This window comes from Monodelphis domestica, chromosome 8 (assembly GCF_027887165.1).
Source record: "Monodelphis domestica isolate mMonDom1 chromosome 8, mMonDom1.pri, whole genome shotgun sequence".
Taxonomy (NCBI): Eukaryota; Metazoa; Chordata; class Mammalia; order Didelphimorphia; family Didelphidae; genus Monodelphis; species Monodelphis domestica.
The window spans coordinates 168,806,139-168,828,404 of NC_077234.1; the positions used below are offsets into that span (position 1 = coordinate 168,806,139).

Sequence of the window (22,266 nt, forward strand, 5' to 3'; positions counted from 1 at the left end):
CTTTTTTAAAGAGACTCAATAAGTTAAAATGATATGTATCCCTATAAGAAGAGAGATCATTGGTAACTCTTAAAAACTGTTGTTATCACCTGGGCAGCTAGAAGAATTACACTTAGAGGAAACAGTGACAAACTGTATAGGATGAAATAACAAGACATAAATAGGTATATAGATATATGTATGCATATATGCGTGTGTGTGTGTGTATACACACCTAGAGCTTTAAAAAAGAAGTTAATACTAAAAGAAAAGGGAAAAGAAACAAAAGGGGGTAAATTTATATGTCACAAAGAAACTCAGGGCAGGAGGGGGGAGAACATCAATACACTGGAAGGGTAAAGAGGTTGGACACAGGAAATACTCAACTCTTACATGCACTGAAATTGACCCAAAGAGGGAAGAACAATCCAATCCATTGGGGCAGAGAATAGATTCGCGCCCTACAGGGGAGTAGAAGGGTAACAAAAGGACTGGTGCAGAGGAAAGCAGTATAAGGGAGGGAGAGGGTGGGAGTAGTTTTAAAAAGACTGCAAAGAAAATAAGGCGGGGAAGAAGGGAGGGGGGTAGAAAGGGAAGTAAAATAAGGATGAGAACTTGGGGGAGTGATTTAAAAAAAACATTGGTGTAGAAGGAAATAGTAAAAGAAGAAAAGGCAGGACTAAGAGTAGAAATCAAAATGCTGGGTAATACACAGCTGGTAATCATAACTCTGAATGTGATTGGAATGAACTCACCCATAAAATGCAAGTGAAAACCAGAATGGATTAGAATCCAAAACCCTACCATATGCTGTCTACAAGAAACACACATGAGAAAGGTAGATATGCATAGGATGAAAGTAAGAGGATGGGGCCAAATCTATTGGGCATCAACTGATAAAAAGAAGACAGGAGTAGCAATCATGATATCTGACAAAGCCAAAGTAAAATTAAATCTATCTAAAAGAGATAGGTAATGTAATTACATCCTGATAAAAGGCAATATAGACAATGAGGAAATATCAGTACTCAACATGTATGCACCAAATGGCATAGCATCCAAATTTCAAAAGGAGAAACTAGTGGGGATCAAGGATGAAATAGATAGAAAAACTATACTAGTGGGAGACCTGAACCTTCCTCTACCCCAACTAGATAAATCAAACCAAAAAAATAAATAAGAAAGAGGTAAGAGAAGTGAATGAAATCTTAGAAAAATTAGAGTTAGTAGATATGGGGAGAAAAATAAACAGGGACAAAAAAGGAATACACCTTCTTTTTAGCAGCACATGGTACATTCACAAAAATTGACCATGTGGTAGGGAATAAAAACATTGCAAACAAGTACAAAAGAACAGAAATAATAAATGCAACCTTTTCAGATCACAATGCAATGAAAATAATAATTAGTAAGGGTACATGGAGAAGTAAGTCAAAAATTAATTGGAAATTAAACAATGTGATTATCCAAAACTGGTTAGTCAAAGAACAAATCATAGAAACAATTAATAATTTCATTGAAGAAAATGACAGTGATGAGACATCCTTTCAAAACCTATGGGATGCAACCAAAGCAGTACTCAGGGGGAAATTTAAATCCTTGAGTTCATATATTAACAAATTAGAGAGAGCAGAGGTCAATGAATTTGGCATGCAAATTAAAAAACTAGAAAATGAACAAATTAAAAATCCTCAGGTGAAGACTAAATTAGAGATCCTAAAAATCAAAGGAGAAATTAATAAAATTTAAAGTCAAAGAACTATTAATTTAATAAATAAGACTAGAAGATGATACTTTGAAAAAAACAAATAAAATAGACAAAGTACTGAACAGTATAATTAAAAGGAAAGAAGAAAAACAAATTGACAGTATTCAGTATGAAGAGGGAAACCTCATCTCTTCTGAAGAGAAAATGAAGGCAAACATTAACAACTATCATGACCAACTACATGGCAATCTAGGTGATATGGATGAATACTTACAAAAATATAAATTGCCTAGACTAACAGAGGAAGAAATAGAATACCTAAACAACCCCATATCAGAAAAAGAAATTGAACAAGCCATCAAAGAACTCTCCAAGAAAAAATCCCCAGGTCCAGATGGATTCACAAATGAATTCTATCAAACATTCGAAGAACAACTAATCCCAATATTATACAAACTATTTGACAGAATAAGCAAAGAAGGAGTTCTACCAAATTCATTTTACAACACAAATATGGTACTGATCCCAAAACCAGGCAGGTCAAAAACGGAGAAAGAAAACTATAGACCAATCTCCCTAATGAATATAGACGCAAAAATCTTAAATAGGATACTAGCAAAAAGACTCCAGCAAGTCATCACAAGGGTTGTACACTATGACCAGGTAGGATTCATACCAGGAATGCAAGGATGGTTCAATATTAGGAAAACTATCCACATAATTGACCATATCAACAAGCAAACTGACAAAAATCACATGATTATCTCAATAGATGAAGAAAAAGTCTTTGATGAAATACAACACCCATTACTACTGAAAACACTAGAAAGCATAGGAATAGAAGGACCTTTCCAAAAAATAATGAACAGTAAATAAAACCATCAGCAAACATCATCTGCAATGGGGATAAACTAGAAGCCTTCCCAATAAGATCAGAAGTAAAACAAGGATGCCCATTATCACCTCTATTATTTAAGATTGTACTAGAAACACTAGCAGTAGCAATTAGAGAAGAAAAAGAAATTGAAGGTATTAAAATTGGCAATGAGGAGACCAAGCTGTCACTCTTTGCAGATGATATGATGATTTACTTAAAGAATCCTAGGGAATCAACCAAAAAGCTAATCAAAATAATCAACAACTTTAGCAAAGTTGCAGGATACAAAATAAACCCACATAAGTCATCAGCATTTCTATATATCTCCAACCCAGTTTAGCAGCAAGAATTAGAAAGAGAAATTCCATTTAATTATCCATATAATTAATCACCCTAGACAATATAAAATATTTAGGAATCTATCTGCCGAGACAAACACAGGAAGTATATGAACACAACTACAAAACACTCTCCACACAATTAAAACTAGATCTAAACAATTGGAAAAACATTGATTGCTCATGGGTGGGACGAGATAACATAATAAAAATGACAATCCTACCCAAATTAATTTACTTATTTAGTGCCATACCCATTGAACTACCAAAAAACTTTTTTACAGAATTAGAAAAAAACATAACAAAGTTCATTTGGAAGAACAAAAGATCAAGGATATCCAGGGAAATCATGAAAAAAATGCAAAGGAAGGAGGACTTGCAGTCCCAGATCTCAAACTATTCTATAAAGCAGTGGTCATCAAAATAATTTGGTACTGGCTAAGAGACAGAAAGGAAGATCAGTGGAATAGACTAAGGGTAAATTACCTCAGCAAGACAGGCTATGATAAGCCCAAAAATCCCAGTTTTGGGGACCCACTATTTGATAAAAACTGCTGGGAGTATTGGAAGACAGTATGGGAGAAATCAGGTTTGGATCAATATCTCACACCCTACCCCAAGATAAACTCAGAATGGGTGAATGACCTGAATATAGAGAAGGAAACTATAAGCAAATTAGGCAAACACAGAATAGTATATTTGTCAAATCTCTGGGAAAGGAAAGACTTTAAAACCAAGCAAGAGCTAGAAAAAAAAAACACAAAATGTAAAACCAATAATTTTGATTACATCAAACTAAAAAAAAATTTGTACAAACAAAGCTAATGCATCCAAAATTGGAAGGGAAGCAACAAATTGGAAAACAATCTTCATTACAAAAACCTCTGACAAAGGTCTAATTACTCAGATTTATAAAGAATTAAACCAATTGTACAAAATATCAAGCCATTCTTCAATTGATAAATGGACAAGGGTCATGAATAGGCATTTTTCAGTTAAAGAAATCAAAACTATTAATAAGCACATGAAAAAGTGCTCCACATCTCTTAGAATCCGAGAAATGCAAATCAAAACAACTCTGGAGTATCACCTCACACCTAGCAGATTGGCTAACATGACAGCAAAGGAAAGTAATGAATGCTGGAGGGTGTATGGCAAAGTGGGGACATTAATGTATTGTTGGTGGAGTTGTGAATTGATCCAACCATTCTGGAGGGCAATTTGGAACTATGCCCAAAGGGCGATAAAAGATTGTCTGCCCTTTGATCCAGCCATAGCACTGCTGGGTTTGTACCCCAAAGAGATAAGAAAAAAGACTTGTACAAGAATATTCATAGCTGCGCTCTTTGTGGTGGCAAAAATTCGGAAAATGAGGGGATGCCCTTCAATTGGGGAATGACTGAACAAATTGTGGTATATGTTGGTGATGGAATACTACTGTGCTGAAAGGAATAACAAAGTGGAGGAATTCCATGGAGACTGGAACAACCTCCAGGAAGTGATACAGAGTGAGAGGAGCAGAACCAGGAAACCGTACACAGAGACTGATACACTGTAGTACAACAGAATGCAATGGACTTCTCCTTTAGTGGCAATGCAGTGATCTGAACAACTTGGAGGAATCTACTAGAAAAACTACTATCCACATTCAGAGGCAAAACTGTGGGAGTAGAAACATCCAAGAAAAACAACTGCTTGAATTCATGGGTCGAAGGGATATGGTTGGGGAAGTAGACTCTAAATGAACATCCTAGTGTAAACAACATCATTGAAATAGGTTCTGATCAAGGACACAAGTAATACCCAGTGAAATTGCGTGGGAAGGGGGGGGGGGGAGGAGGAGGAAGGGAAATAAAGTGAGTATTGTAACAAAAAAAAATTTTTTTTTTTTAAATTTTAAAAATAAAGTCCAGCTGTGTAGCGAGTGAGATTAGGTTAGTTTTGCTTGGCTTCAGGGAGTGAGATCAGTCACCACTCCAAACCCCACAGAAATCCCATTAAGCAAAGCTTGCTAGATGAGAGCTGTCCCAGAATAGGGCGGGCTGACTCGGGGGCAGGGGCATACCGGACCCCGCACACCCTTCACCCACCATCCCATCAGGGTCGAGATTCCGGCTCTAACAACCTCAAAGGAGACTGAGTTGCCCTAAAAGACCGAATCGCTACTCTCTCCCCTTCTGTTGGCTGCCTGAGCAGAGTAGCGGAGGTCGGACCGTGACTTCAGCTCCCCCCGAGCTTCCGTCAGGCGTCGTTTCCATAACAACAGAAGCGCCCAGGCCCGCGAAGTCCGGGGGGGAGGGGTGGAAAGGCGCAGTTCCAGGTCGGCTCCTCGATAGGGTCAAGGGTCATCTCTGTAGCAACGAAAACTTCGTGCGCTACGGTGGCTCCAACAGGCCGCTTCCGCCGCATTGCGTAGCGGAGTCCCCTTCCTCAATAGAGAAACCGAATCTTCAGCTTCTCTTAGGTTACCCGTTCCCTTTCCCCTTTCCCTCTCCGGTATAGCGGAGGGGGTGGGTGAACCTACAGCTGTAACATTCTGCCAGGTGTTCCTTCCCACGGGGACCTTCGGGCTTTACTCTTGAACGAAGTTAGTTGAGGATCCGTTGCCTGGGGGTCTTCGAACCCAAACTGGAAAAAGGCTCCTCTAATCCCACCCATTTCGCAGGTGGGGATAATGAAGCCCTTGGAGGAAGGGGCAATGACTTGCCCAAGGTCACACAGGTGTTTTGCTACACAGAGCAAACGTTCCAACCCCGCGTTCAGGGCATTTCCCTGGGACACTCCTCTATTCCGTGGCCGACCAAGGACGCATTTAAACTTCAGGCCTCAGCGACTTACGGAACAAAAAAGGATCCGCACCTCCACCCAACACACACTTCCCGGTAGAGAGATGGTTTAGCCTCCACTGGTGACACTGTTTTTGGAAAGCATCCATTCTACCGGCCTTATTGGGGGAAATTATCAAAATAAAGAATACTTGCATTTATGGAGCACTTTAAATTTTAAAAAGTGCTTTGGATAATGCATTTTTGTCCTAGCAACAACCCTGGGAAGGAAATGCTATTACCCTCATTTTGCAGAGGAGAAAACTTAGGCAAAGTCCCTAGTGACACAGCTAGTAAGCATCTACCGGGCACAACCCCAGTAGCCCTCCCCTAGAAGTCAGGCAATTCCTGCCCATAGGTCTCCACAGCCAGTCCCACACCCAGAACATCCTTTTCCACTCTAATTCAGGCCCTCATCTCTCCTTGCCTATAATATTTATTGTCATGGCCTCCAAAGTGATCTCCCTGCCTCTGGTTTATAGCCTCTCCCCTTTGTTTTCCCTCCCTTTCTCCCTCAGCCACCATCCTGGCCAGAAATAACCAAGAAATAGCCATAATAAGCTGCACTAACTCTGCTGTTCTCACTCCTGGCCTCCCCCCGCCCCCCATCTTCTCCTCTCCTGCTTATTCCTCTCCCCTCCTCCTTCACCCTTCTTTCCTTTCTTCTTTCCCTTCTCTCCTCTTTCACCTTTCTCTCTTTTCCTTCTTCCTCTTCCTCTCCCTTCCTCCTTCACTCTTCTCTCTGTCCCCCCTTCCTCTTCCTCTCCTCCTTTCTTTCTCCTCCTCTCCTGCTCTCCTTTTTTCTTCCAGTTTTTCCTTCCTCTCCTCTTCATTCTTTTCCCCTCTCCTCCTTCCTCTCCATTCCTCTACCCCACCTCCCACTACTGAATAAAATATGTAAACTCCTCTAAAAAATCTGGTCCCAGCATACTTTGTCCAGCTTTACCTCGTGTTAGTCACACTGCCTTTTATCTAGTGCAATAAGAATCCATCAATTACCTAATGGGGCAGGGTTGTGCATAATTAGGAAAGTGAAAATTGACTTAATGAAAAACTCCTGGGCTTCTAGGAGTTTACATTCTATTAAAGAATAAAAGTAAACTCATATGCAAATACATTATTTCAGCAGGAAGATATCCCTAACCAGGCTTTACATAGAAGGTGGCACATGATCTTAGCCTGGAAGGAAGCTATGGATTCCAAATAGCAGAGTTTGAGAAGGGGGTGTGCTCCAGTCATACTTGTGTATCCACTGTCTGGAATACACTTACCCCTTCCCTTCACCAACTTGTGAAGGCAGGTCCTCCCTTCAAGACCCAACTCAAGTGCCATCTTCTTTATGAATCTTCTCCTAACCAATGGTTCCCCTTCAAGTGGAACTGGTCTTCCAATACTTTGCAGCATTTTTCTTCCCCATTTACTTTATCAGGCTATCTCTTCTAATTGTGAAGGATAGGAATTCCCTCCATGTCTTTCCTTCTCTGTTAGATTATAAGCTCCTTGAGAGCAGAGTCCCTTTTAGTTTCCCAAAGCAACAGACTGGCACAGATCCTTCCAGCACTAGGTGTTTAATAAGTGTTCCCTAATTGAATTGGAAGTCTGACTAGAAAATTGGTAAGGATTTAAGATTCTCAGATGAAATCAGGCTCTCCCTTCAAATTCACTCTAGACAAAGATAAAGCAAAAAAAGGAAAGAACACACAGTAGCCTAGTAGAGTCAACTGGTAGTGCAGAAAGGCATAAGGTTTAAAGTTTTACCTAAAAAAGACAATGGAAAGGCACAAAAAAAAGTTAATTTCAAGTCAAAGTGGACCCTCAAAGAGAACAACAGATAAAAGAGGTTAGAAATAATGATAAATGGTATCAAGGAAAGTTGGCAATGTCCTTAGTGAAAGGGATTCTATAAAGAAGAGAGAATATAGTTATTCCAGCATCTCAAAAATACTTACCTTTTAAGGAAAGTCAATTGAGAAATAGAGCAGGTGGCTCAATTTTCTCCAGTGCCTACAAGTGCATTAAGTGGTGATCTAGTGATTTTATAAAGTTCATAAATTTCACTTAGTAATATTACAAAATAGAATGAGGGAGAAAAAAGGATACTCTAGCATGCCACATGGATCAATATTTTAAAGATAGCCTGGAAGAATTAGAGGCAGCGTGGCAAGTTGATAGAAAGCTGCCTTAAGATTGAGGAGAAATTGAGTTCAGATCCCATATCTGACCTTTACTGTCTGTGTGACCTTAAGCAGTTATTTAATCTTTCAATGCTTTGTATAACTGACTATAAGTTTCAGAAAAGGTACCATTTCTCTCTATTCAGAAGCAGCTATGGCTCATTGGTTAAGCACTGGACCTGGATTCAGCAAGACCTGAGTTCAAATGTAGTCTCAGCCATTAGCTGTGTGACCCTGGACAAATCACTTAACTTCTGATTGCCTGACAAAAGGACCCCTGGATCCACTAGAGAAAGAAATGGCAAACCATCCCAGTATCCTTGCTAAGAAAATCTCATATCTAAGTATGGTAAATGAAGTCACAAAGAGTTGGACACAAATGAATCCTGTGGACATAGAACAACCTGTACTGTTAGAGGAAGCTTCGTCATCAGAGAACTCCCTCGATCAGTAAAATCACAGGTATGATTCCTTTAGTTCTCTGCGCAACAGCATAGAAAAGATCCTGTTGTTATTGTATTTTATTCTTCCCTCTCTTTAATGCTTCATATGTAATTAATTACAAGATCTTTAAACTCTACCTCTGCAAGATCTCCCTCACTTTTCTACTGCCCCCTTTTCATTGCCACCTCCTCATTACCTCTCACCTAAACTCTATAATTTTCTAAACTGTCTTCCTGCCTACAGCCTATCCCCCATCTCCCCTCTTGTCCTAGCGATTTTCCTAATAAACCACTCTGATCACATTATTCCCCCTGCTTTGAAGCCATTAATGTTTTCCTATTACCTACCAAATAACTCTTTAGATTGTCTTCCAGGGCTTTCCACAGTCTGAATCCACTATAATTATCCAGCATGGTAGAATATTCCTGCTTCTCCCAGATCCTGTGCTCCATCATCACACCTTTGTTCATACTATCCCCTCATGCCCAAAACAGTCTCCCTTTATGAATTTCCTGTTGAAATCAGTCACTTTCTTGTAAGCCCAGTTCAAGTGTCCCCTTCTCCATGAATTTTTCCCTAATCTCTGAGCTCTATGTGGTCTGCCCCTTCCAAAACCATGCTACTCTATTTGCATTGCTCCTATTGGGGCTAGCTGTTTGCATGTCTTCCCCCTCTACCTCTTAGATTTGAGCTCCTTGAGAGGAGGGGAGGTCTTTTGACCTTCTTTGTATGCCTAGCACTTAGCACAGTGTCTAGCACATAGGAGGTGCTTCACAATTCACTCTTTATATACTTACCATATTCTAAGTTATATTTTAGTTATTCGCATGATTGCCCAGTCTTATCCTCCAAGGTATATTTTGAGCTACTTGAGAGCAAAGACTATACTATCATAATAATCATCATTAAGAAGCATTTATTAGCCATTTTCTGTATGCCAGGCACTGGGTTAAGCTTGAAGACACAAAGGAAAAACACAGTCCCTATCCCAAGAAGATATTCTAATGAGAGAGACAACAATACAAGCAATTATGTATGTGCAAGATATATAGAGAATAAACAGCAAAATTGAGAAGGACTTCTTGCAAAAGATGAGATTTGAACTTTTTTTAAACCATTATTTTTTGTCATTATCAATTCTAGGACAGAAGAGCTACAAAGGCTAGGCAATTGGGTTAAGTGACTTGCTAAGAAGTGTCTGAAGCCATATTTGAACCCAGGTCCTCCCAATTCTAGGTCTAGCTCTGTACCCATTGCACTATCTAAAAAAATCAGGGAAACCAGAAAATAGAAGTGAGGGGAAAAGCCTTTGTATCCCCAGAACTTAGCATAAATCATTATTCATAATAGATACTTAATAAAAGTTTCTCATTTAATTCATGCATATAAAATGAAAGATACAACAAAGTATCAGCCAATAATAAATTCTGTAGTTGAAAAAAGATTAGAATTATAACTATCAGGAACCAGAATGATTTTTACAAACCATGTTTCATTGAATAAATAAAAACTGTTTGTGCCTACAAATAACCAAGTTTTAAAAGAACTAAGAGAAGTTGAATGACTTATGTGTTATCAGCAATGCAAGGATCCAGAACAACTCCAAGGCACTCATGATGAAAAAAGCTATCCATGCAATAGAATGAATTGATGGAGTCTGAATGCAGATTGAAGAATGCCATTTTTCACTTTATTACATCCATGAATTTTTCTCTAGAGTAAGTGATTTGTGTCTTCTTTCCCAACATGATGAAAATGGAAATATAAAGTGGATAGTCACGCGTATATAATCTATATCATATTATCTGCCATCTCAAGGAAGGGGGAGGGATGGGAGGAAGAGAGAGAACATGGACTGAAAAAATGTCAGAAAACTATTATTGAAAATTGCTTTAATGTGTAATCTGGAAGAAAAGTAAAAATTTAATTAAAAAAAGAACTAATAAAAGTAAAACATATGCTACTTCCATTAAACCCTGACATTAAATATGAAGGTTATGCTAGTTATGGACCAAAAATTCATTAACTATCTAATCATAAAAGTAATAGCACTTAGCATAATTACTTGTACAAATAGTTGTTCAATACATGTATGGCAATTCAATATACCTGGCAGGTAAGTAGCATTGTAGAGCATCCTTCCTTCCTAGACTTAAAAAGGCCTGACATCAAATCCAGCTTCAGATAGTAGCTCTGTCACTTAATCCAAGTGAGTCACTTAACCTGTCTGTCTCAGTTTACTCAACTGTAAAATGGGGATAACAATAGTATTTACCTTCCAGAGTGATGAGAATCAAATGAGATATTTATAAAATTCTTTGTAAAACGTAAAGCACTATACAAATGGTAACTGTTGTTATTATCTTACAAAACAATGCAATTCGTTACATCCAAGAGGGTCTTGGAAACAATATCCCAGATCTAGAAGACTGGGATGAAGATCTTCCTTTTGTCTTCTTGCCAAAGCAGATCACTCTCTCTCCTGCTGCTAGTGTTATTCAGACACAAACATCAGAACTCTGTTCTTCACTTTACAAATCAGAAGAGCCAGTTTCTCCAGAGGCATATATAATAGAACCTAGAAATCCCATGGAAGATGTACTTTACCATGTACCTATACACATCTTGACTCCAAACTTTTGTATAACCAAAATCAAATTCCAAATAGAAACTAAACCCTCAGCCAACAGCACAGAGCCTCTTTGGTGAAGTGGATGTGTCAGGAGGGAGGTATTTGCCCTAAGCTCTCTAGAACACAGAGGTTAAGTTGGGATTGGTGGTGTTTGCTAAGGTTGCGAACCCAATGAAACAACTTGGAAGATTGAACTATGGAATTCCCGTTATTCACATCTATGTGGAACTTAAGGGTTTATAGAGAGAACATATTCCTCACAACAACCCTATGAGGTAGATAATATAGGCATTATCATCCTCATTTTCTAGATGAGGAAATTGAAATCTTGGGAGTGACCTACCCATAGCCACAGGCATAGCTACATGTTACAACAGGGACTTGAAACTTTCTCTCCAATCTTCAAATCCAGTGTTCTTTCCACAATAACCTAGTACCTTTCTGACATAACTATTCATAGACAAGGATGGTTTACCCATTAGCTATAAGAAATCATTGTGTACAAAATGCACCCATTTTGAAATATCTACATAGATAGAAAGTTTATGATTCTATTTAAGTGAAATGATACCAACAGAGGGGCAAAAAACAGTGTTGTTCTTGTTCCTAAAAGTATGAAAAAGCTTCCTGAAAATGTTCACCTTTTAAATAAATTGCTAAAACATGAAAGACTCTATTCAAAGTTTTACAAGAGAATGATTCTATGTGAAAACATGAAAGAAACACTGCAGAATTATGTATTCTGAAAACAGTACACTGTTTAAATAAACTCAGTTATGAATATATTCTAAGATGAATCAAGCAAGATATTGGTAAGGTTAAAACTATCTTCATTGTTAAAACTAAATCTTTATCATCATGCCTTGAATTTAGTATTTGTCCATTCGAATATTAAGTATAAGAAGTTCACTATCCTGGGAAAGTGGCCTGAATAAAATATAATAATTTGGAGTACATATTTAGGGGTTCCTTGGAGACCCATGCTAGAAGTGCTCCATGATAATCAGTATTTCAATATCTCAACCCCTAGGATGGAGTTTTTGTTCTGCCCTCAAATCTTTAATATAAAGAGTTTCACAGACAACCTGGATTAGATAAATGTTCATTCCCTTTAGTTAGTGTCCAAAAATAGAGAGGTTGTGTTCAATCTTTGGGACTTTTTTCTTAGTCTGATTCTATAAGAAACTATGGTTCATGGGAATGCTAGAAAAACTAAGAAGCCCTAACCAGTACCTTCTCTGCCCCTTCTTGTTCATATATTTGGTAAATTTATTCAAAATATAACAACCCTAGATGAAACACTGGTAGATGTAATGAGATTTCAATATGAGCTACAGACACAGGTGTGTTTGTTTTTTTAACCCAAAGAGACTCAGATTGAAGAGTGAGGAATATATTGAAGTTAGGTTATTATAACTTTATCTTGAGAGCAAAGGAAATAGGAAGTGATGACTGAACATGCCCACCTTAACAAACAGTTATTTAAACAAAATAAGAGCAGGAGTAAAACTGAGGGTTCATCTGTACTTTTCTGTACTCCAACCAGAAAAAACTGCTTCCTACTTCTCTCCCAAGATATCTCTTTCCTGAGTACTGTGAAAACAGGGTTTTTGTTTATCTTTTTCACTCAGAACCAACTTCAAATACTAGCTTTATTGTTTCAAAACCCTATTGAGCCTCTCCTGGGCCCTAGTTTATAATGTAGGTGATTTTTTTTGGCTTTGGTTTTGTTTACACTCAATGTAAATATGATTTTCAATGACATTATCCAAATACTTACCTTTTTGGCCTTAGCTTTCTTTTATTGACTTCTAATTCATTTCCTCTGGGTTCTTTACTCATAGTTGTAACCTAGATAATGAATCTGGTTAATCTATCATATTTGTTCATGTAAAACATGATTACTGGCTTTAAAGGAACTTAAGTTTCCTGAATAAAAAAGGACTTAGACTCAGTAGTCCCTCTTTTGAGAATATGCTTAAAACTTGGTAAGTCTATATAACTTATTTTGTGAAACCACAACTCAGTTTATTCTCAAATAAAATTATTTGCTGAAAAAAGGGGGACATTTGAAAATATATCCTCTATTTCTTACAATAATTGTGATTAGCAGATACTCGATGTTTATCATATAAATACCAAATGATCTCTTCAAATGTAACTTTCTTTTAAGCAAATACCAAAAGTTTATTACTATTTAAATACTCATAAACATATAGTAAAGTTTTTTTGTGAAATGTACTCAAATTCTGAGATATATGTTTTCCATGAAAATAAACAAGATTTTTAATTGACATCTTTCAGTTAGACTGATTACTATAATGAAATAAGGATTACAAATTCCTGAGCCTAAATTCAATGTCTTTATTATCAGATACTGACTCCTTTCTTTCTAGATGTGAGGCAATAGTACCCTAGCACTGGTCTTAAGAATCCAAAGCCTAAATTTATTGCAAGTTTTAACAAAGTACAACAAGAACAAGGGAAAATAATTGACAGAAAGTACAGTAAGCAAATCCAAAGGCTAGGAAATAAGATTTTATTTAATGTCATCTCTCCATCATAACAACATAAGAAGAACTTTATATCAAATTTCCTGATGCAGTAATATTATTTGGTAGCATTCTGCTTAGCTTCTTCATTAAAACTTTAACATAATTGTTCTTCTTTTACATACAAAATTGCATAATAGATATCTATTGGTCTGTTTCTTTTGGCTTTACCTGCAAAGGAGTTTTAGGTCTGTTTTTTCTTAATTAATTAATTAACTTTTTAGCTACACTTTCTTGGGGGTCAGAAATGTGCAATTTATCTTAGATAATGGCAAACAGATAATGAAATTTATCATGAGGTAACTGGAAAGAATTAAAGAATGACATAACTTGGTATTGAGAAGAACTAGAAAGATTACTTTTAGAAGATGAAATAGAATGCCCTCACAATGACCACTACCACTACCTACACCATCACCACCAACAACAAAACAGTTGGAATCCTTGGTTTAGATTCTGATCATACTCATCCATCATATTAGAATTCTTGGTGATGTTGGCCATACTTTCAATCAGGTCATCACTTCACACATAACTATTTTAATATTCAAAAGTTGCAAAATAAATTATTCCAAAAATGATTTATCATTTGTTTCATACCTTCTAAAACACCAATGGTAAAATAGCTGTGTAATTATTGATATAGAGGTGGGTGGGTAGGGAAGAATGTGGGGGGGGGGAAGATTTTAATTGTGTCTATGAGAAAATTTGTTTCCAGTAAAATTGATTATGAAAATTATAAAAGACAGCAAAAAAAAAAAAAACCCTTTCTGTTCTACATGAAAATGTTTGCTTTCTTTAGGGATCAGCCAGGCTGACTTCAAGGACCCTAGGCAAAGTGACTAGTTGAGAAACTACCTTTACAACATTTCTTTCCCCAAAGTGACCTAAATTACTCAAAAAACAAACGTTTCTATCTGGAGGTGGGGTCCTAACTGAATAAAACACTTCTTTTCATCAGCAGTCTTTGGCTTTTTCTTAATCCGATATATTAAAAAAAAAATCTTTAAGTCAACTGGGAGGTTTGTGCAACGAATACATTTGACTTTGTTATATTTTCTGCTGGGGGTGGGGTGTACTTTATAGCTGATTCAGAGATGCAGTTGGGGGAGTTGACAATTGTCTTTCCACCTTGACTCTCTCGGGATGGTGCATCATTTCAAAGTTCCCCATTGTAAGGGAGTTGAGAGAAAACGTAGGAGAGGAGGGAAGAAAACAGTAAAGTGGAAACAGAAAAAGAGAAGGGTGGGTAGAAGGAAGGAAAAGGGAATGAGAGAGAAAAGGAGAGGTAAGGAGGAGAGTAGAGGAGAAAAAAACACTTCCTCACTGCAGTACAAAAAATTAAGAGTAATCAAAGCCTCAACACTAATCTTAACCACAATCCTCCTCTTTCCAGAACATGATGATGCGTTCCCTTCTTAAGCTCGGATATGATCTGCCCTCTTGGGCAGTCTAAAAACTCTGCTCGCTTTTTTGGTGCAGAAGTGGTGGCCGCAAAGAGAAAAGAGGATAGTTGGAGAGTCATTCTCTCCGCCCACCCACACCTCCGCCTCCTTCCCTCCACCTTCAAGCCAGAAAGCAGCAGCATCCCCCTTGGAGCCCCGTCCAGCTTCATTCCGTTCCCAATTCTCTGGGGGCTGGGAAGCAGCAGCCACTTGCTGCCTGAGCAGATGGGGGTTCTGGCTGCTGGTGCTGCCTCTTGTTGATGTTGGGGTGTCAGAAAGGCAGCGGTGAGCCTATGATCTACTACACTGCAGTGCCAGCGTCAGGAGCCTCCAGCTCCGGAGCTGCAACTGCAGGACAGCGAGCCCACACACTCTCTCTCTCTGTCTTTCTCTCTGTCTCACTCTCTGTCTCACTCACTCTCCTTCTCCCTCTCTCTCTCTCTCTCTCTCTCTCTCTCTCTCTCTCTCTCTCTCTCTCTCTCTCTCTCTCTCTCTCTCTCTCTCTCTCTCTCTCTCTCTCTCTCTCTGTCTGTCTCACTCTCTCTCTCTCTCTCTCTCTCTTCTCTCTCTCTGCCTCTCTCACACACACACACCCGCGCGCGCGCGCACACACACACACACACACACACACACACATACATACACACACATAACCCCACGCTCCCCTCCGTACACGCAAACAAACCTACACGCACACTCTCCAAGGTTTCCTCTCAACGCTGCGATGCTTGCGGCAAATCAAAAGCCGTGGGAACTATGGGGCACAGAGCTGCTTTGGGATGTGTGTGGTGCTATTTCCCTGAAAGGCAGCTGTGAGGTACAGTGCCCAGACTTCTGACTGCCGCCGCCGCCGCCACCGCCGCCACCGCCGCCGCTGCCGCCGCCGCCGCCGCCGCCACCCAGTCCTCCTCCTCCTCCTTCTGCTCGTCCTCACCCTTCCTCCCTCCCTCCCCCTTGTTGCTTGCCCACAACTACGCGGCCGCCCCAGAACGCCCCAAACTGAGCCAGGGATAAAGTGAACCCGTGGGATCTGACTCCCCGAAACACCTGCATTTGCATTTCTTATGTAATGTACTGCAAGTTTCCTTGTTGGAGCCCATTTGAACTGAGGCGCATGATCACCAACCATCACGCTCCAGCCGAGACCCACATCCCAGCCCATCTAGGCAGCAAAGCACCCAGGCAGGTTTAAAACAAAATAATAACAATAACAACGCCCCCAGCCCCCCTTCATGTTGTAACAAAATGCTGCTGGGCAGTATGTGTCTACTTGTAGTCGGTTTCCCTCCAGGCATCAGCCCTGGGAAAGTATCCTTGTAGCATGATGTGTCACTGGCAGACGGTGGAATGAGTTAATCCACGGGTACTGTGAGCTAGTGGGGAAGAGGGAGGCGGGGGCTGATGGTGGTGGGAGGTGGGGTGCGAAAGAGGGAGGAATGGGGCCTGATTTTACTTTGGTAAAGGTGATCGGTGTAGGGAATAATCTGCAAGCTAATCAGAAAGTATTGTGCAGAATCTCAGCTCCTGAGCCCCATGTCACTGAACCCACAAGGAGGGCGGTCAGATAAGTAAAGAGAGCCCCCCCCCCCCAGATCCTTCTCCCTTATAACTACCAAAGCTTCAGCTGGCCAAGAGGAAACCGCTAAGCCACATCACTTCAATATTCTATAGAAATACGAATAAAATAAAAATGTTTTAAGTTTTCTCCCTTCCACTGATGGGATGTGTCACAATCAAGAGATGCTGATAATGGTTTTCATATTCGCTGAAGCTAATCCAGCTGTTTATTCATATAACACCTCTACATGCAACGGCCGGTCCTGGCTTCTTTATCTTTTCCCTTCCTTCCCTCTTAGCAGAATTGCAGAGCTATCTCTACAAGCAACAGACAGGTTATTATGAGGGAAAACATAACATTATGCATGTTTTGCTTACCAGTTGGGTTCTTGTTTTTCTTAAGACTCTTGCCACAAAGACACTGCAGCATATGCGTTCCTTTGCTGAAAATGTTCCAAAGAAACCACATTGATTTGGGCGAAAAGCAATCCAGCAGCTTAGACACCCTGAGAAAGAAGAGATCCTTGTGGTTGCATAATAATAATTTGAGATCAGTTCTCCTGAAGAGGGGCACCAGTTTTACCATAGGAAAAACGATAATTTTCCGATCTTCTCCCAGTTTTTTCCCCTCACGTGGTATATTTCTTTGAGACTTCTCAATGAATGTTTTTTTCGTCCAGGATGAATGATTTATCCCCCTAAATCAGCACTGGATTATCACCAAAAGGGTGGGGGGGGAAAATCCTTTTCAGCATGAAGCCAAACGAAAAGGCAAAGAAATCCCAACTGAGGCCAAAAACTAATCAGGGAGAACAGTAATGCACAAAAGATCCCCAAAGAGAAAACCATAGCCTTTTACTTGATCGCTATGAGGATGGGAGGATCTGCAGAAGCCAAAGCAGGATTCATCTTATTGAAAGAAGACTGCCATTGTGTAGCCCCTAGGAGAAAGAAAAAAGAAAAAAAAAGGAAAAGAAAAAAAAAACACACACACATACACACATACACACATACACACATACACACACACACACACACACACACACACACACACACACACACACACACACACTAATACCACCTCCGGAATCAAGTCTGACAGACGAAGATAGAGATTTCCCTCTGAAAGTGTCGATTTTTTACAATAAATTCCCAGTGATCTGTATAATCTGACTGAACCTGCAGTTCTCAGTCACCTCGTAGAAAAGATGCAAATCTAGGTCCCCCTCCCCTTAGCAATCTTGTAGTAGGTGGAGAGAAAGGCAGATCCCCTTCCTCCTTCTTCTTACTCTCCCTGCTTCCAGCAACGGTGTGCATGAGGAAAATCTCCCCTCTGGATTTCTCTCCCAGCCTGATGTGAGTTACTGGCATTAGAGGGAGGAGGAGGAGGAGTTGAAGTTTGCATTGAAAAGACTGGCTTTCCATGACGTAGCCACGTGCTTTCAGACCCGTCACCAGTGAGATGCTTCAACCAGCCCGGGGAGGGCAGTGTCACTGCGGTCTCTCTCTCTCTCTCTCTCTCTCTCTCTCTCTCTCTCTCTCTCTCTCTCTCTCTCTCTCTGTCTGTCTGTCTCTGTCTCTCTGTCTCTCTGTCTGTCTCTCTCTCTTCTCTCTCTGTCTCCCTCTCTCTCTCCTTTCTGTTCTTCCCCCCCCCCCTCTCTCTCACCCCCTCTTCTCTCACTCTTCCCCTCCTCCTCAGACTGTCAGCCAACCCCGTCCCAACACTCTAACCTCTGCTCCTTCTCCCTCACATCAGCCCTAAATCTGAGCTGTTCCTAGTTTGCTCTTACTGCCACAAAAGACATTAAAGATATTTATACTTTTAAAAGTGACTGAAAGAAAGAAAAATAATCATAGTAACATTGAAAATAAGTAAGTCATAGCGAAGAAATAACACTAAAGGAAATCAAAAGAAAACCTTTCATCTTCCTATGGCTGAAATTTTACTTTTATCTTTTCTTGTATTTTTAGTTCCCTAAACATCAAAGACATCTTTCAAATGCCTTCTTTAGGATGAGGTTTTTTAAGGTTTTCATTACAGAAAATACTATATCAGAATGGAGTTTTTCAAAAATGTCTGTGGCCATAGATACGTATATGTTTGTATATATGTGTATGTATGTGTACATATACATACATATACATATGTTTTTTTTTCCAGTGACAGTTCCACTTTAGCACCTGCCAAAATGTTAACTAGTAAAATATTAGGACAGAGCAGAATTACATTTCCCTGGAGCATTATATTTTCCTTAAATAATATTTCATACAGAGACTTCTATTAAACTATTCTAATTTAACTCTTATTGAACTAAATTAATACGCATTAAATGAATCATCATAAACTGTCTCTCTCATATTCTTGATTCTTCTCCTTTCTTAACATGCAACCTAATTACCCCACACTGAATTTTTTTCCAAATAAGCCAGGGGCAAAATTTCCTTCAGGACAGATTCCTAACTCCACTTACCCACCTGAAGAATAAAGTAGTAATTTTTTCAAAGTTAGCAAAACTAACTTCCTTGGTTAAAATGTAGTTCACAGATCTATACAGTTTTATATTTGCCAAGTGCTATGCATGCACTGTGTCATTTAATTCTCACAAAGATGCTGTGTAGGAGACAATGCAACTATTATCATCCCAGTTTTACAAATAAGGAAACTGAGGCTCAGAGAATTTGTATGATTTGTCCAAAGTTACCCTGATAATAGATTTCAAAGCCAGGACTTGAGTAAAAATATTCTGATCTCAAATCTTTCCACCATGTCTCTTCTTCCTTTCTCAGCCAAACTCCTTGAAAAAGTTGTCTACATTTTCTGCCTTACTCCCTTGCTCTTCCTTTGAGGAATGAGAACTCTAAATTTTTGCAATATGACTTCCTGCATCACTCAACTGAAACAATCTCTAAAGTTACCAAAGATTCCTCAATTGCCCACTCTGATGTATTTTTTTAATCTATCTTTATCCCTCTTGACCTATCTGTTGCACTTGACACTGCTGACCACCCTTTCTTCTCTGGATTTCTGTGGCACCAGTTTCTCCTAGTTCATCTACTAGTTGTCTGATTTCTTCTCAGTTGCCTTTGCTACCTCATCATCTGTATCACTAGTCTTAACTATGAGTATCCCCCACAGGTTCTTTCTGTTTATTTGTTGTTTGTTTTTGGAAGATTCAAGTTTCATTTGTATCATGGTATAGAAGAGTCAACAACTGATTTTGCTCCATTCCTCTCTCCTAAAACACAAAGAGAAGGAAGTTGGACCAAAATAGAGACCATTCTCCAAACGACACACCAATCTTGCTACATATAAACGCTATAATGTTTTCTTAGTAACCTCATCTGATCTCATGGGTTTACCTGTCATCTCTATGCCCATGACTTGCAGATCATTATACCCATTTTCCCCTCAAGCGTCATTTCTGCATCACTTCATGCCTATTGGACTTTTTAAACAGTATATTCCAGAAGCTCCTTAAACTTTACACATCTCAAACTAAATCCTCATTTTCTTTACTCCTCCTATCCCCTCTTTCAAACGTCTCTATTTTTGTTCAAAACAACACCATCCTTCCAGTTTCCCAGGTTCATAATCTGAATATTTGTCCTCCTTCTCCTTCACCTCATATATATAATCAGATGCCAAATCTTAGCATTTCTACCTCTCCCATTCAATCCTTTCTCTCCACTCACACATAGACCACCTTAATTTAGTCCCTCTTAATTATTTCTTCCCTAGATTATTTGTAACTGCTGCCACCATCATCTTTCCCTATCATACATGTTGCTGCCAAAGTCATTTTTCTCTAGTATAGATCTGACCAAATGACTCTCCTATTCAAACAAACTCCATTGGTTCCACTGGGCTAAAATATAAACCCTTCAATTTACCCTTCAAAGCTCTATATACACTGGCTGGCCCCAAATTATTTTTGTAGACTTAATTGGTATTAATTTCCCTGACATACTTTTCCATCCTGCCAAACTGGCCATCTCTTGGTTCCTCACACTCTTGTATTTCTGCCCATGTGTTGGTTATCTTTCATTTCTGGAATTCACTTCATCTTCACTTCTACATCATAAAATTTCCCAGAGATATAACTCAAGCACCATCTTCTCTAGGAAGCCTTCCCAATTCCCTCACTGGTGAATGTCCTCTCTCCCAATGTAGATATATTTAATTATTTTGTATATATTTTATGTTAATTAATATTTCTATATGAATATGATGTCTCCCACATTAGAATGAAATTTCATTGTGAGTAGAGAGATTGATTCATTCCTGAATCCTCAGAATTTAGAACAGTGCCATATATATAATAGGTTCTTAATAAATATTTGCTAATATATTGTTATGTCAGGTTGCCTTCCTAGTACAGTTATGTTAATTTCCTTCCCTTTAAAACAAATATGTATATAAGAAAGTAATCTTGTAGTTAATAATTGACCTCTGCCTCCAGAAAAGAAAACAAATCCAATTTTAAAAATCATACATAATTCTGACGGGTCAATTTTAATGATAACAAATAATAATGGCTAGTATTTAGATTTGGAAAGTACTTTACATATGCTAACTCATTTGAGCTTCACAACAACCCTAAAATAGATATTATTATTATACCCATTTTGAGAATGAGGAACTTGAGGTTCTGAGAGGTTAAGTGACATGCTCAAGGTCACTCAGTTAATAAGTGTCTGAATTAGAATTTGAAATTAGGTCTTTCTAACTCTAAATTCAGTGTTCTATCCACTGTGCTACCTAATTAATTCAAAATTAAAATACTCTCTTCTATATTTAATCTCAAGTTATCTCAGTTAGTTTCTAATTGAAGTATTGAAGACTGATAGAAGAGCAACAGGGCACAATGGAATGTTATTTGCATCAGAAGATAGTCTTCAAATCTTGACGTGGTCATTTGTAACCTATGTGACCTTGGACAGGACACTTAGTCACCCTGGGTCTCACTTTTCCCACTTATAAAATGGCTGGCTTGATTAAATGTCCTCTGAAGTCTATTCCAGTCCCAAATCTATGATCCTATGATTTATTTGAAAGGTAATTAAGTATCATTGAAAACTGTAATAGATAGCTATTGGGTAATAGAAATGTGATTTAAAAAAAAAAAAACATTTTCTACAGGCTTACCAGAATTATGTCAAGGAGGTACTGAATTTGTATTTAGTATCTAGTATCCCATTAGAAAATGTGGAAAGATATGAGATAAAAGGAGAAAGAATCAGCAGTCAACAATTTTGCATGAAAGAAGCCCAAAAGCTAAAAGAACATCATCCTAAAGAGTTAAGTATGAACTATACTTTTGCTCTTTCGAGGCACAGCTCTCCCTTCTATCTCGCTTTGAGAATAGCAAGGAATTAAAAGATTAATTGCATTTTGAATAAAGCATAAGGTTTGGGAATGGAAGAGGTTATACCTAAAGTACAGAAGTTTCATTTTTAAGTGAATTGGTTTAGGAGTCAAAACTGAAAATGTTAGAGAAAGCTGGTTCTCCTGTTTCTTGGATTCTTTTTTTGGCTGAATTATTGTGCTGGTAGATCAGAGAAATGTCATCAACATAAAATACCTGAATTTCACCAAGGCATTTGACAGTTCATTTCAATTAATAAGCGTTTATTGAGCATCTCGTATATGTCAAGCCCTGAAGTAGGCACTGGGAATGAGACCCAAAACAAAACCACCCATACCCATAAGCAACTGGGAAGGAAACATGTATTGA

At 38.7% G+C, this 22,266-nt stretch overlaps 1 protein-coding gene across 1 annotated transcript in view; it reads right to left on the reverse strand.

The window, feature by feature from the left end:
• The window catches only part of FGF14 (fibroblast growth factor 14), an 861,172-nt gene extending 843,118 nt beyond the window's left edge, over positions 1 to 18,054 (reverse strand). Inside the window, exon 1 of the mRNA XM_016425353.2 lies at positions 16,910 to 18,054. Coding sequence (XP_016280839.1) covers positions 16,910 to 17,117 — 208 coding nt within the window. The 5' untranslated portion in view covers positions 17,118 to 18,054. The remainder of the gene's footprint in view (positions 1 to 16,909) is intronic.
• Between the last annotated feature and the right edge of the window lie 4,212 nt (positions 18,055 to 22,266).